The sequence below is a fragment of the Lutjanus erythropterus genome, chromosome 17 (genome assembly GCF_056507025.1).
Source record: "Lutjanus erythropterus isolate fLutEry1 chromosome 17, fLutEry1.hap2, whole genome shotgun sequence".
NCBI lineage: Eukaryota > Metazoa > Chordata > Actinopteri > Lutjaniformes > Lutjanidae > Lutjanus > Lutjanus erythropterus.
Window position 1 is genome coordinate 21,040,407 of NC_139333.1, and position 12,778 is coordinate 21,053,184.

Consider the following 12,778-nt stretch of genomic DNA (forward strand, 5'->3'; position numbering starts at 1 on the left):
TGAACAACTTCAGTCTTGCCTTTTAGACTTGAGCCTTTTGATTTCAAAATACTTCCTCTAACTTGTCCTTAAATACTTGAGGAAACCTCTGGTATGGTGTAAACTGCATTATTCTCCGTGCATTAGGACTTTCTGCCAGAGAGCCCTTTCTAGCACAAATCATTCTATCGGACAGCTCTTTGAGCTGTCTGGCAGAAAGGCTGGGCGATATAATAACATAACTTATCTTATTAGCTATCTAAAATACAATTCTCTTTTTTTCTGACACAGTTTGTGTGTCAGAAGTTTCCCGAAAAGATCATGGCTTGAGTTAAAGTAGACTGTTACTGTGTTAGTCCTTTCTGCCATAAAGATTTGAAGACTAACTGCTCCCGTGTGCATAGTTTTTCACAAGGTGTTAGATCAGTGGTATTGCCATGACAAAAAAAAATCAAAAAAATGTCTGACACACTTACTTAACACCAGCACAGGTACTGAGGCTGACATCCGAGTTGACATGACCCTCCACCTCACCGTGGTAGTAGCAGTTTGCCTGAGGAAGCACACACAAAAAGATTTCAGTATTTAAAATTCAAAACGGGAAGAACAGGACCCGTGTGAAACAAAACATGTCTTTAAGTTTAAGCACAGTTCAACAGTCCCCACCAGTCCCAGCTGATAACTGTGAAATATGAGCAAATTGACTGTGGGAGAATAGTCTTTTGCAGGTTAAGCAGCAGCCATTCTCACTCATCACCGCAGGCAAATGACGGCTGAAATCTGTGCAGAGTGTCACATTTCCCTGTACAAACCTGCTGCTCGCTGCTGCGTTCCCAGGTACCCGCTTTCATGGACCACCTGTCAAGCTGCAGCAGGGAGTAAAGCAAGTGAATTAAGCCCATGTTTATTGAACCAAGCCTGGCAGAGAGAGGGCGGGGAGGAAATGTCTGGTTTAGAGTGAAAACAGCCCTTCTGCTACAGTTAGACGGCCTCGCTCAGGTGAGGTCTGACCAACGGCCCTGCTGCCACCCGGTTCTGGAAAACAAGGAAATGTGAGTTTTCCACCCCTCTTTGACTGCCTCTAAATATAGAGTGCAGGCAGTAAATTTCAATGTCCGGCGTCCTTCAAGGTGGCTGGCTGCTGATTTTGCATGTTTGGTGTCTGAGCGGGTTTCTGGTGTTAATGTGGATTATTACTTACTCTTGCATCACAGTCCTTCTTCACAGTAATTTTAAAATAAAACAGATAATCCAGTTGTTGGTCTAAAGCAGCATTGATAAATAGTTCAGTACCCCAAATAAATAAAATTAGAGTTCGACAGCAAATCTGAATCTATTGAACAGATTTATTTTATTGGTATGCTTAAGAAATCCCTCTTCAAATTAATTTAGCTCTAGCTTTAAGTAATTTAAAGTTATAAATAATTTGTTTTAAAGCTGCAGCATATTTTTTATATTAACAACAGATCAAATGATTATATCTAATGTGCAAGAGGTTTCTTGTATGAAGCCAGTGTAAATTATCACCCAACTCTGTATTTTATCATCATCCAGCTCATAGTTTTGCGGCAGCCTCGTGCCAAAAACTGCTTTTTTCGCCAAATGGCCACTAGAGGATGAAGTTAATAAAAAAGTGAGTCAATCCCCACAGACCGCCGAACTGAAATGCCCGACTTTACAGTAGAAATAAACATGTTTACAGCTTTGATTTGTGTAGGTAATTACTTCTATTTGGGTTATGTTAAGGCTTAAATGTATGCATAATTAAGTGTGTAGCTCCTTTGAGTAACAGGTGGGTGCTGTCACAGTTGGCTAGCCACTAGGTAGCCACTTCAGTCAGCCCCCTCAGCTCCACCAACACGCCACAACCTATTTTTGGATTAGCCAAGTCAGGCACTGCCAAGGCACTGGCCAGAGCCACAATGATTCCTCAGAAACCTATGGGTGACATCAATCAATTAACAGAGCTTTCAGAACTTAAAAAGAACAAAAATCAATACTCAGGGTTTGGTTAGACATATTACATCTTTATTTAGCTAACAAAAGAAATACCCACTGTTAACTAATGAGAGAGTAGATAAGATTTGGTAAGAGATTCATACCTTCAAGAATTTTACCAACTTGCACCAGAACCGAAATGGCGATCCTTTGATTATGATTAAAAGACCAGTGAGTGGGATTTAGTGGCACCTAGCGGAGAATTTGCAGATTGCAACCGCTCATTTCACCCTCCTCTTCCAGGTGTGTAGGACAACCTATGGCGGCTGTGAAACATTACTGTAGAGACGATGTTTGGTTCGTTTACTCTGGGCTTGAAACACAGCAGTGCAACATGATCGACTGTGCAATATAAAACGGCTCATTCTAAGGTAACGAAAACACAACAATATTACAACAATACATTCTACCAAATGTTCCTTTAAAATCTACTGATTTCCGAATGGTTCATTTTACAAGAAAACTGCACCAGGAAAAAAAAATGTTACCAGTAAACAAACTCTGCAGCACATGCGTTTCCTCCAAAATGTATTTGGCAAATCTTGTTGGAGACAGGGTTGACAACTGAATTTGGAACCCAACTCCAGCAGCCCAAAAAACAATCTTATTCAAAGGACATTCAAGACATGGACCCAGGGCCCTGAAAGCCTTCGCCTGTTAGGTCACTTTCCATGTCGTTACCTAGAGGTGTACTGAAAGAGAACTATCCATTATAGTGAGGTAAAAAGGTGCAAAGAAAGGACAGCCCATTACATGAAATATGAAATTTTAGTGTTATGGGGAGGAGCAGGGCTGGATTTAGTGCACTGAGTTAATGCTACCACCTCATGTTTCTTTGATGAGATCATGACTATGATGCATTGATATAAGGGATATGAATAGACTTTTTGTTTCTAAGGTTTCTGCAGAAAGAAATGAGAAAAGAAAGTGCTTACGCCTTCGTATCTGGAATAAGGAAGATTAATAACTAATACCCAGATTATTGGGGGAGGCAACCCTGGGTGTTAACATTACATTGTTTATCAAAAGTTAACTCTTTAATATCCATACTAGTGATTCATATTCCCAATAGATGGCTTTTGTTACAGCACATGGCACTCATTTATTGCATTGTATGTGGAAAAAGGGAGAGGACGTAAAACAGACAGAACGGAGGGAGGGCTGACTCACGCTGAAGTCACTCCCAGCAGTACCTTGCCTTTGACACACAACTGAACCCTCAAGATCCCTTGCCCAGATCACTATATCAGTCTCCTCCCTGCCGGCAGGACAAATAAATTAACTGCAGATCAGTCTCAAAAGATCAGGTCGTTTCCAGTAAAGAGATCCTCCCATGAAGAGCAGGCTGTGGTCATGACACAGGAATGAGAGGGTGATGCAGGTCAAAAGATGTCTGGTAGTTCCAAAGAGCCTGAGCAGGTATATACAGGTTATCCTTTGGCCACCCATTTGATCTTTAACGGGTCCATTCATCTAGTGCAGAGTTTATTATTTGATTAATCAACAAGGTGGTAGACAGAAAATCATTTGGAAGACATTTGATGCAAATGTGAAGCAAAAATGCCACATATTTCCTTGTTCAAGCTTCAAGATTTGCTGCTTTCCTCCTTGCTGCTTTTTCATTTGCATACATCTGGGCTAAGGATCAAACAAAACAATTGACCTTTCCTAAATAAGGCTCCTTGATAATGAACACAGCTGTTATTTGCAGGCGTACACCCATTTATCCATCCATCCATCCTCCCATTCCTGTCATGTGCAAGCTATCTATTTCGTGGACTCTTATGGCTCTTTTCCATACACAGAGCTGGCCTGGCTCGACTCGGTTTGACTCGGCCTGTCAGCCCAGCATGGCGGGAATTTGCATTTCAATTATAACAGGGCTGCCAGCTTGAAGGTGTGTCTTTTACCTGAAGACGAGCTCAAGGAGGCTTGAGCGGAACGTCTGTATATATGCGTCTCTGGGACAAATACACCGGTTCCTTAAATTCTTCACAATAAAAGTCCCTTGTTGTTTTGTTATTTAAAAGCTTTTAGCATGAAGCGGCACAAACAGGAAATGTTTTCATTCAGGGTTTTCATCAGCAGGAGCTTAATACCACTCCAACAAAAAGTGATAACAGTAAAAAATAATGCAAATACCTGAAAGTATGAACAGAGAGAAACCATATTTCAAAACATAAAGATTCGGTTAGAAGCTACAAAGAGCTGAACATAGAGCCTTTAACAGATGTCTTTCTCTCTGATCTCCTGTGCACACATGAGCTGAGAGTCACAACACTTGCTTGTTTGAGGGGGAGAAAGGAGGGTCATCACGGGTTGGCCACGGCTGGCGAGATGTCACCGCAGCCCGCTTTTAAGAGGGTTGGACCCACTCCAGAATGGGTCTATCTCAGGCACAACTCGGCGCAGCTTGGTGTGCTGGAAGTGGAAATCCAATCCAGCGTGGTACAGTTTGGCTCAGCGCGGCCAAAAGCGCCGGTGGAAAAGGCCCATTAGTGTCTCAGATTCCATCCTGAGCTGACCTGCTTCATCTCCTACATTGTCTTTATGCTTTGGAATGGCAGCAATTCTGATGAGCTGGCCAAGCCCAGCCAGTGATGGTCCAGCTCCGGTCTCATAGCAGTCTCCGGTGGAAAATACTGTTCATTTTACTGTGTGGGCTGGCCATTATTGAATTATATTAATCTCCTCTTTTGTAGATTTGAGCATAAGTAGGCCAGTTGTTTTTGTACACAGACCTCACAGGCTGTCTATTATTATGCTTTCTGGGTATCTGAGCAGAAAAGATGTTTAATTGCTTTGCAAACTGCAGATGATCAAATCACTGAAGTCAGGCAAGCAGGTGGAAGTTTTAAGGCATTAAAAACTGTTCCATGTGGTCCAGCCACATCATACTCATTCATTACACTGCAAGTAATTTTCTAACAGTCCTGCCATTTCCGAAGCTCAAAATAAATATCCTTCAATAGAGATATTTAAGGATCCATGGAAGATGTTTCAAAAGACCCATTGTATTTGAAGGCAGAACATGCTGTTTTTTTGCTGGGGAAAACACAACTGAGCTTAATGAAAATGACAAGTATTTATCACAACACTGGGGCAGTTTAGAAGAAATTAGAATAAGAGTCCTTCAGCTTCAATGGGTGGAAAAAAGTCAATACAGGAAGTATCATTTATGAAGAAAAGAAACACTGCATCCTGTTGGAGCTGTGGTCAAAAACTATGAACTTCTTTCTCTATGTAAACTCTGTATATCTGCCTTGATATGGAGTCAAAGGTTTTTGACAGATTAAAAAGATATATTTGAATTAAAGTGCAATGTCAGTTTAGCAAGGACAAGTCTCATAAATCAGGGACTGACCTTTACTGTGACCACAGCAACTTTGGTACTGTACCCTCAGCTGGTCTCGGATGCTGCGTTCATCCCAGTGACCAGTTGTGTTCACTGGGATGCTGCTGAGCCCGGTTCTGTTGCCCAGTAACAGCAGTAAACAGTTACGGTTAGCTACTTTAGCAACAAGTAAACCATCTGCAAGCTAAAGCTATCTGTCCATCAGGAATGTTCTGCAATTAAATCACCAACAGCTGAAGCTGAGCAGCCAGAGGACATCAGAGGCGAAAACCAGAGAATATTTTCTCCATAAAATATGATCCATTTTCACCAAAATCTCATGAAAACTTTAAGTTGCCTTTAATTGTTAAATGTTCTTTGATCACCAAATTCAAGGGCTTGGTGGTTTCTGGGGGTAAATGCAATAGGTGCTGAATATTTCCCAGAAGTGCACTTATATGTTCACTAATTCAATATATCTTGCAGACCTGCTCGACAAACCATTTTTTTTTTACCAGTGGGTTGAGGTTTATCCATTATGAAAGACTTGAGCTGTTCCCTAAAAGTGAGTCTGTTCTGTGACCTCTGTCGGCCTTTTATTTCATCAAATATGAATCTGCTGCCAGAGAATGAAAATGGGCTCACTCACCTGTACACAGGCTTCTTTATTCGCAAGACTACCCAATTCTAGGTGGTTTAAAAGTGGGCCTACCTGCAACATCAATTTTTCTTTACTTCTTCTCTGACCCTAATAGAAGCACAATGAAGCGGAACCCGACAAGAAAAAGGGTTCCACAAAAGGCTAACATTCATAAGAAGAAAACATCACAGACTCAAGATTAAATGTTTATTGTGTCAGGCTTAAAAAAAGAAAAGAAAAAGTTGCTTGAAACATACCGTGAAGTTGTGAGATCCTGTGACCGCACTGCCATCTTCCAGGTAATGGGTTTCTGTGTAGTTACTCGCAAACAGCCCCCTAGAAAGGATAAACAAAAACAACAAGTGAACCTGAGGGGCTTCGTCCTAAAAAATCAATTAAGCCATTCCACCACTGCCAGACTTGCATGGAAGATAAACAGTCTGATGTGATTTATTTAAAACTTAACCCTGCTTTAGGAGAGCATAAATTGAATCGAGCAGCTGAAGGCGTTGAAGAAGAAAATGGCTAAAAAAAAAACCAGTCTGCTGTGATGTTTTCTATTAAACCACTTTCACACCACATGCATGCACCATGAAGATGCATTCAATATCAATCCATAACTCATTCCACGTGATACGGTAGAACGGTAACTAGCTTACACGCGGACAATAATGAGCAGACGGACATACAGTATATGATGTTATAAAAACGGGAACAGGGAGAGATTATGTTGAGAGAAACAGTGAAGAAATCATTTTTAGTTACAGACGGGAATCAATAACACCATAAAGTGGCTCTCTGAGGTTACCAAGTGATCCATTTACAGTTTATATCTAGAGAGAACAATAAATCAACTCAGTAAATCTCTGCTGCAGGCTAACAGAGGGACTCTGCCCTAGTCTCTCTTTCTTTCTATAAGAACTGATGACAGAGCAGCGTAAATCATTGGTGACTCTCTGCCATGTAGGGCAGATTATTATATTAGCTTAATAATATGCATTTTTTTCCTCTGATTTTGACCAAGTACTCACTTATCTCCATCATAGCAAACTCAGTTTTCTTATCACTGCTTCAAAATTAAAGCTTTCCACTGGCCAGACAGGGCTTTTACTGTGTAGCAACGGCTCCCTGTAGACTAAGTCAACATGACATTAGTGAGTGCTAACTCCCGGGTGTGATAAAATATTTCCTCGTTATATAAAGATACCTGACCTTTAAAGCATTTTCTGTCACCGCAGTTAAGAAGAAATGGCAACAGTGAGCTCCAATGTATCATTAATACCATCACCAAGGTTACATGTCCATTTATGTTCAAGATTTACAGGGACATATCAGTAGAATATGGCAGAAATCTAATTTAACATCCAGAAGCATGTCTTCATTAGTGTACAATTAACTGAAAATAAGACTTGTTGTGATTCTGTTATTTTATAATGAGCTGTTTATATCTACAGAGGACACAGATCCTGTTTAAGGGAGGTCACCATGTTGCACTGCCATGTTTCTACAGTTGTACAGTAGTACCGGCTCTAGATATGGCCTTTTACACTTCATATTTCACTCTTGGAAGGGGAGGGTGATGACAGGTGTTTGCAATCTGCAAGATTATCACTAGATGCTACTAAATCTTACACACTCATTGTTTAAATGCTAATTTTTTGTGTTGAACAGTTTTGTTATATGGGTGGCACGGTGGTGCAGTGGTTAGCATTCACGGCAAAGAGGTTCTGAATTCGAATCCCCTGGGGGGTTGGGGAGTTTGCAGCTGGGGTGGGACCTTTCTGTGTGGAGTTTGCATGTTCTCCTTGTGTCTGTGTGGGTTCTCTCCAGGTGCTCCGGCTTCCTTCCACAGTCCAAAGACAAATGCTGTATAATAGGTTAAATTGAAAACTCTAAATTGAATTGTTTGTCTCTATGCGTCAGCCGTGCAATGAACTGGCAACTTGTCCAAGGTGTACCCCGCCTCTTGACCAGTGTTAGCTGCGATAGGCTCCAGCCACCTCGTGACCCATCAAGGATAAGCGGTTATGGACAATGAATAGATGCAGTTGTATTATATCCGCATCATAGACCTTGACAATGGTTAACTCTATGGAACTATGTGGTAATTTTTCATAAGAAATAACACAATATGAAAAACTCTTTAAAAATACTGGTATTTTGACACAAGTGTCCCTTGTTTTGTGTCCTTCTTCAGCTAATGCAGGTACTAGACTGTCATGGAAAAGGTTATTACATGACCAGGGACAACAAGTGCATTGGACCTTGTGGTAAGTATTTATTTGTTGTACTGCTGTTTCCATGGTCAATAAAGAACCTTCTACTGCGGCTATTTTGTCCAAACCAACCAGTTTTCTTTGGAGTTGCTGGTCTAGTGCTGACTTGATCGGTTAGTTTGTTTGTCTTTTTGTGTGACTTCACTGTTTCAAGTTAGTTCAGATTCACCAAAGTCTTGTGTTCTGTTTTTGCCAAAGGAGTCTGGTTGCCCCAACAGGAGGAAGCTGGGATTGAATTGCCAACCCTCAGATTAATGGACAACCTGATTTACCACCTCAGCCATCAATGTTACGTCATGTTTTGGAGAGACTATGAGTGCTCATACTGAAAATACAGACAGACAGCATAAAAGTGGATTGTGTTTGAGAGGTTTCTCCGGACATTTTGATGCTTTTTCTTTTGTGCTGCAGCTCCACGTCAGCATTTGAATCCACTGCAACAGTGTTAAATCCAAGCGTACTACAGCTGTTGTCTTCTAAGAAGCAACAAACCTTTCAAAGACTCCTGCGGACTGTTCAAGCCTATAGGAAGGTGATAACTTGACACTCAGAAGACAGATTTGTGCTTGAGCACACCACATAACTGCCGGACAGTACTTTCCTGTCACTGCAATGACATAAAAAATCGTTACCATGATGGCTGCCCTTCTCATCACTTACAGGGGTTACTGAGCACTGTTCCTTTCTCTGGAGAAGGACACTCAGCAGGGGGAAGAGAGGATCAACAGCCGACAAATGAGCTGTGATCCAAAAGAACAATACAGTATGTGGATCCATCTTGGGTTGATTATTACAGCAATGGGTTCATGATTTGTACAAGTGAGGATGAGAGTGTCTGTGTCTTTATGTGTCCAAGTATTGTCCATACAGCGAGTGCATGTACAGTACTGACTACAGAACGCCAGCAGATGGTTGGCTGGTGCTAATCCACAGCAGAGGAACAAACCTCAGCAGGCAGCTGGATTCTCTTACTGACCTCACCGCTGACAACCCAGCTGGGAGTGTCAGATGTAACAACCCAGGGAGGGGGGTTATTTTGTTTGGGAGCTGTCAGCATGAGACACAATGCTTCCCCGCCCTCCACTCCTTTGCAGAGCCAAAGAGCTGGTAATAATCATTGGATCAAAGTGAGGCCAAAGAGTAGAGAGAGCCAAATAAAATGATGTGTTTCTTCAGTCTTAATTAGGTCTCCGCTCTCAGTCGGACACACAACCTCAACATCTGCCCACAACAGACAATCCAGAGTGGTGAGTGTGTGCGTCTGCCTCACTGCTTGCCAAAGGAGAGTGTGGGTATAAAAGAACATGTTGCAGACACCCATGTGTCATCCATATGTTACATTTTTATTGTGACTTTCAATGAATGAGGTTGAGCGTCTTTCTCAAGGACTTGGAGAAGACAAGAGCTGTTACAGATTAAACCAAATGTCGTTTCAGTCGCTGCAGGGCATCTGATCAAATCTGAATGGATTACAGCAAAGATAAACTAATGACAGCACTGTTTAACAGGGAAAGCACATGTCCTGTTTTTGAGGTAACCCTTGGTTTCTACTCCTTTCAGGTGGCTCATTCAAATGTTGGAGGTTCCCTTGAATGCATGAAAAAGGAGAGCCTTCCACACAGAACCTGCTCACAAGTACATTTAGATACAGATTATCTCAATTTAATGTATGTTTGATAAAATGAAGACAACTAAGTAAAGCTCACACCCATCTCACACAGCTTGTAAACTTGCTGGATAGTTCAAATCCAAGATTGGTTCATCTACAAATTGGGCAATAAGAATGACTCATCCAAATAAGTTAAAACCAAGACACCACACCTTAGTTCACCTGAAAGAAGTGGGCTGATCAGCTCCAGGCATTGCAGTATGGACTGTCCAAGTGCAAGGGCAGTCTTGCATTGTTCGAGTAAGAGAATTAGCCATCCATCCATCCATCCACTTCCTTCTGCTTATCTGCAGGCCGAGCCAGGGGGTTCCAGGCCAGATGAGATATGTAATCCTTCAAGTGACTACTGGGTCTACCCAAGGGTCTCCTCTCAGTTGCTTTAGGAGAACCTCCAATGAAAGCCACCCAGGAGGCATGCTGGAGGCAACTGGCTCCTTTTGTTGGAAAGGAGCAGCGGTTTTTAATCTCCAAAACACACATGCAAGAAACCATACAGAGGAACACCCTATAGGAATAGAACTTATCACATGATCGCTCCAGTGGCGCAATCAGTCAGCATAAGGTACTTATGCAACAGTATTCAGCAAAGCAACACTGAGGTCGTGAGCTTCAGCCTCATCTGAGAGTTTTGAGTGGCACAGTGGTGCAGGGATTAGTACTGTTGCCTTACAGTGAACATCATGAAAGCAGCCTTGTTCAGGTTAAAGCAACTAATTTTGAAATTTTAATTTTGGTTCAGAACCTGAAAAATTGGCTCCCAGCTGGAAACAAAATAGCAGGTTGTTCTTGAGAATGTGGGTGTGTCATATTCTACAGGTTGTTGTGTATTGTGCAACGCCCTCTTTTGATGACATCCTTGATTACAGTGCTTTCACTCAAAACAAACTAAGCTCAAAGTTTGTTCGAAAGGCAGGGTGTTTCTGTGTGGCCGCTGGACTGAGACTGAATCTCACTGTACAATGTTCTCTGTATTTGTATCTGTGATAATAAAGTTGACCTTTACCTTGACCTTATGAATGAGTCAACAAAGCACAGAAACACTGACACACATGTACAGAAAACCGTCCGAGGCACGTCACTCAGCAGGCAATGCTCGCAGGTTCATCTCATCCCAGCTGAGCGATAAACCACCAACGAACTACATCGTGTGTCTAATTCCACCAGCCTCCCGTCCCGCATGGCAGCAGCAGCTCACTGTTTATCAATCAGCAGGAAGTTAATGAGGCGTGGGGGAAGGGAGGGTACAGGGGGTCACGGCCCCCCATTTAAAATGCATTACCCACGAGACGAGCCTCCGTCTGACGGACAGGGAGTCAACAAGAAGATGCCACGTCCCAGCTGTTAATGCCTCCGAACCTGTCCCGACTGTAGACAGCCTGACACCCAAACAACCACAAAAAAAAAAAAACTGAGTGTGTCACAACAGGAGGTAAATATCACGGGGATCTGCGCTCCTGCCGCATGAACCTGTCTTAAAGCACTGACAGAGAAATATCTGTTAACTTCTCTGCATCTGTCGGACAGGTACAATAACCATAATTACAGTTGCTATGTTTACATCTTGTCATGCTGTCTCCAGGCTGGAAAAAACAGAATAACATTTTGAAAGAAAATATATTAGGTTGGGGGAAAGAGTCAGATTAGTCTGACAGTTGATTTGACAATGCAGACAGAAAGACAATGAAGTCACTTCAAGCTAATCCTGAATGCCAGCTACTAAATGCCACTTCTGTTCTCCCTGCATTAAATTATCATATTTTTTCTGTTGTATCTCTGTTCAACATTGTCAGGCTCTTCTGTCTGTCTTTGTATAGGGAAATAACACCAGGATTTACGCAACGTCTTATCTAAATGAAATATATTCACGTACAGACATAAATGTCACGGCTAACCCTTCAAACACATTCCCTGTTGTGGATGTTCTAATTGAGAAAATACGACCGCGTTAACCTCGGAAAATTAATCTCTTTGGTGATTTATCAAGAGATTCCATCACTCTTTTACATGTGGTCTTCATTGTTGGTGTTTGCTCTGGTCTTATGTGTGCAAAGTAAATGTTGGGGTGTGTGAGATATATTAATTGCAACAGGCTTGATGAATTGGAGTTAGTGCCTAATCAATCAACAGCAAAAAGGAGGTCTCATTTGTAGGTGAGTGCTGCTTATGACCTAGAAAAGAAAGGTCCTGAATGTCAAACGGCACACTTGGCAATCATGCCGGAGAAAGACATTTTTGGCTTTTATATGCAAATGCAGTATCGGCTTTCCATTGATTATGACACACAATTGTACATGTAGTGTTACACTGACAAATTGTGATGTTAATACGGCAATAACAAAACACCAACGCATACAGATGTAATTGGAGTTAAGGCTCAGGCTGTAAAAACACATTCTTAGTAGGGGAGAGACTGCGTGGACACTTGATTACATCTTGAGGGAGCAACAAAACATACACACAGGTCAAGAGGAGAAAGAGAAATTAAAGGGATAGTTCAGATTTTTTGAAGTGGGGTTGTATGAGATACTTATCCATAGTTAATGTATTACCTGCAATGTGCACAGTTTGGAGAAGCAGCAGGGATGCTGGTGTAGGAAGCCGAGGAATGTACTGGTGTGGACAAGGTCTGCAGCAAAATGTATCTATTCAATAGCCACTTAAGTGCATGATATATTAGAATATTTTCACCTCTCTACCTCACCATCAGACAGCCTTTTCTGATGGAAAGCCAAATTTATATAAGCCAAATATGACTCTTTCCAAAGAAACTGGACTCCACTGACAAAAATTTCACCTCACAGAACCTGGGAGTTGCTGGTCTCCTGCTGCCTTGATTGATTAGTTTATTAGTGTTATTGTGTGACTGCAGTGAATCCAAACTG

The 12,778-nt window shown here is 41.8% G+C and overlaps 1 protein-coding gene across 1 annotated transcript in view; it reads right to left on the minus strand.

Annotated features, from left to right (window-relative positions):
- Positions 1-12,778, minus strand: part of adam12a (ADAM metallopeptidase domain 12a) — a 108,187-nt gene that overhangs the window by 47,911 nt on the left and 47,498 nt on the right. Inside the window, exons 4-5 of the mRNA XM_084740963.1 lie at positions 6,209-6,287; positions 456-532 (exon numbers count right to left, since the gene is read on the minus strand). Coding sequence (XP_084597089.1) covers positions 456-532; positions 6,209-6,287 — 156 coding nt within the window. The remainder of the gene's footprint in view (positions 1-455; positions 533-6,208; positions 6,288-12,778) is intronic.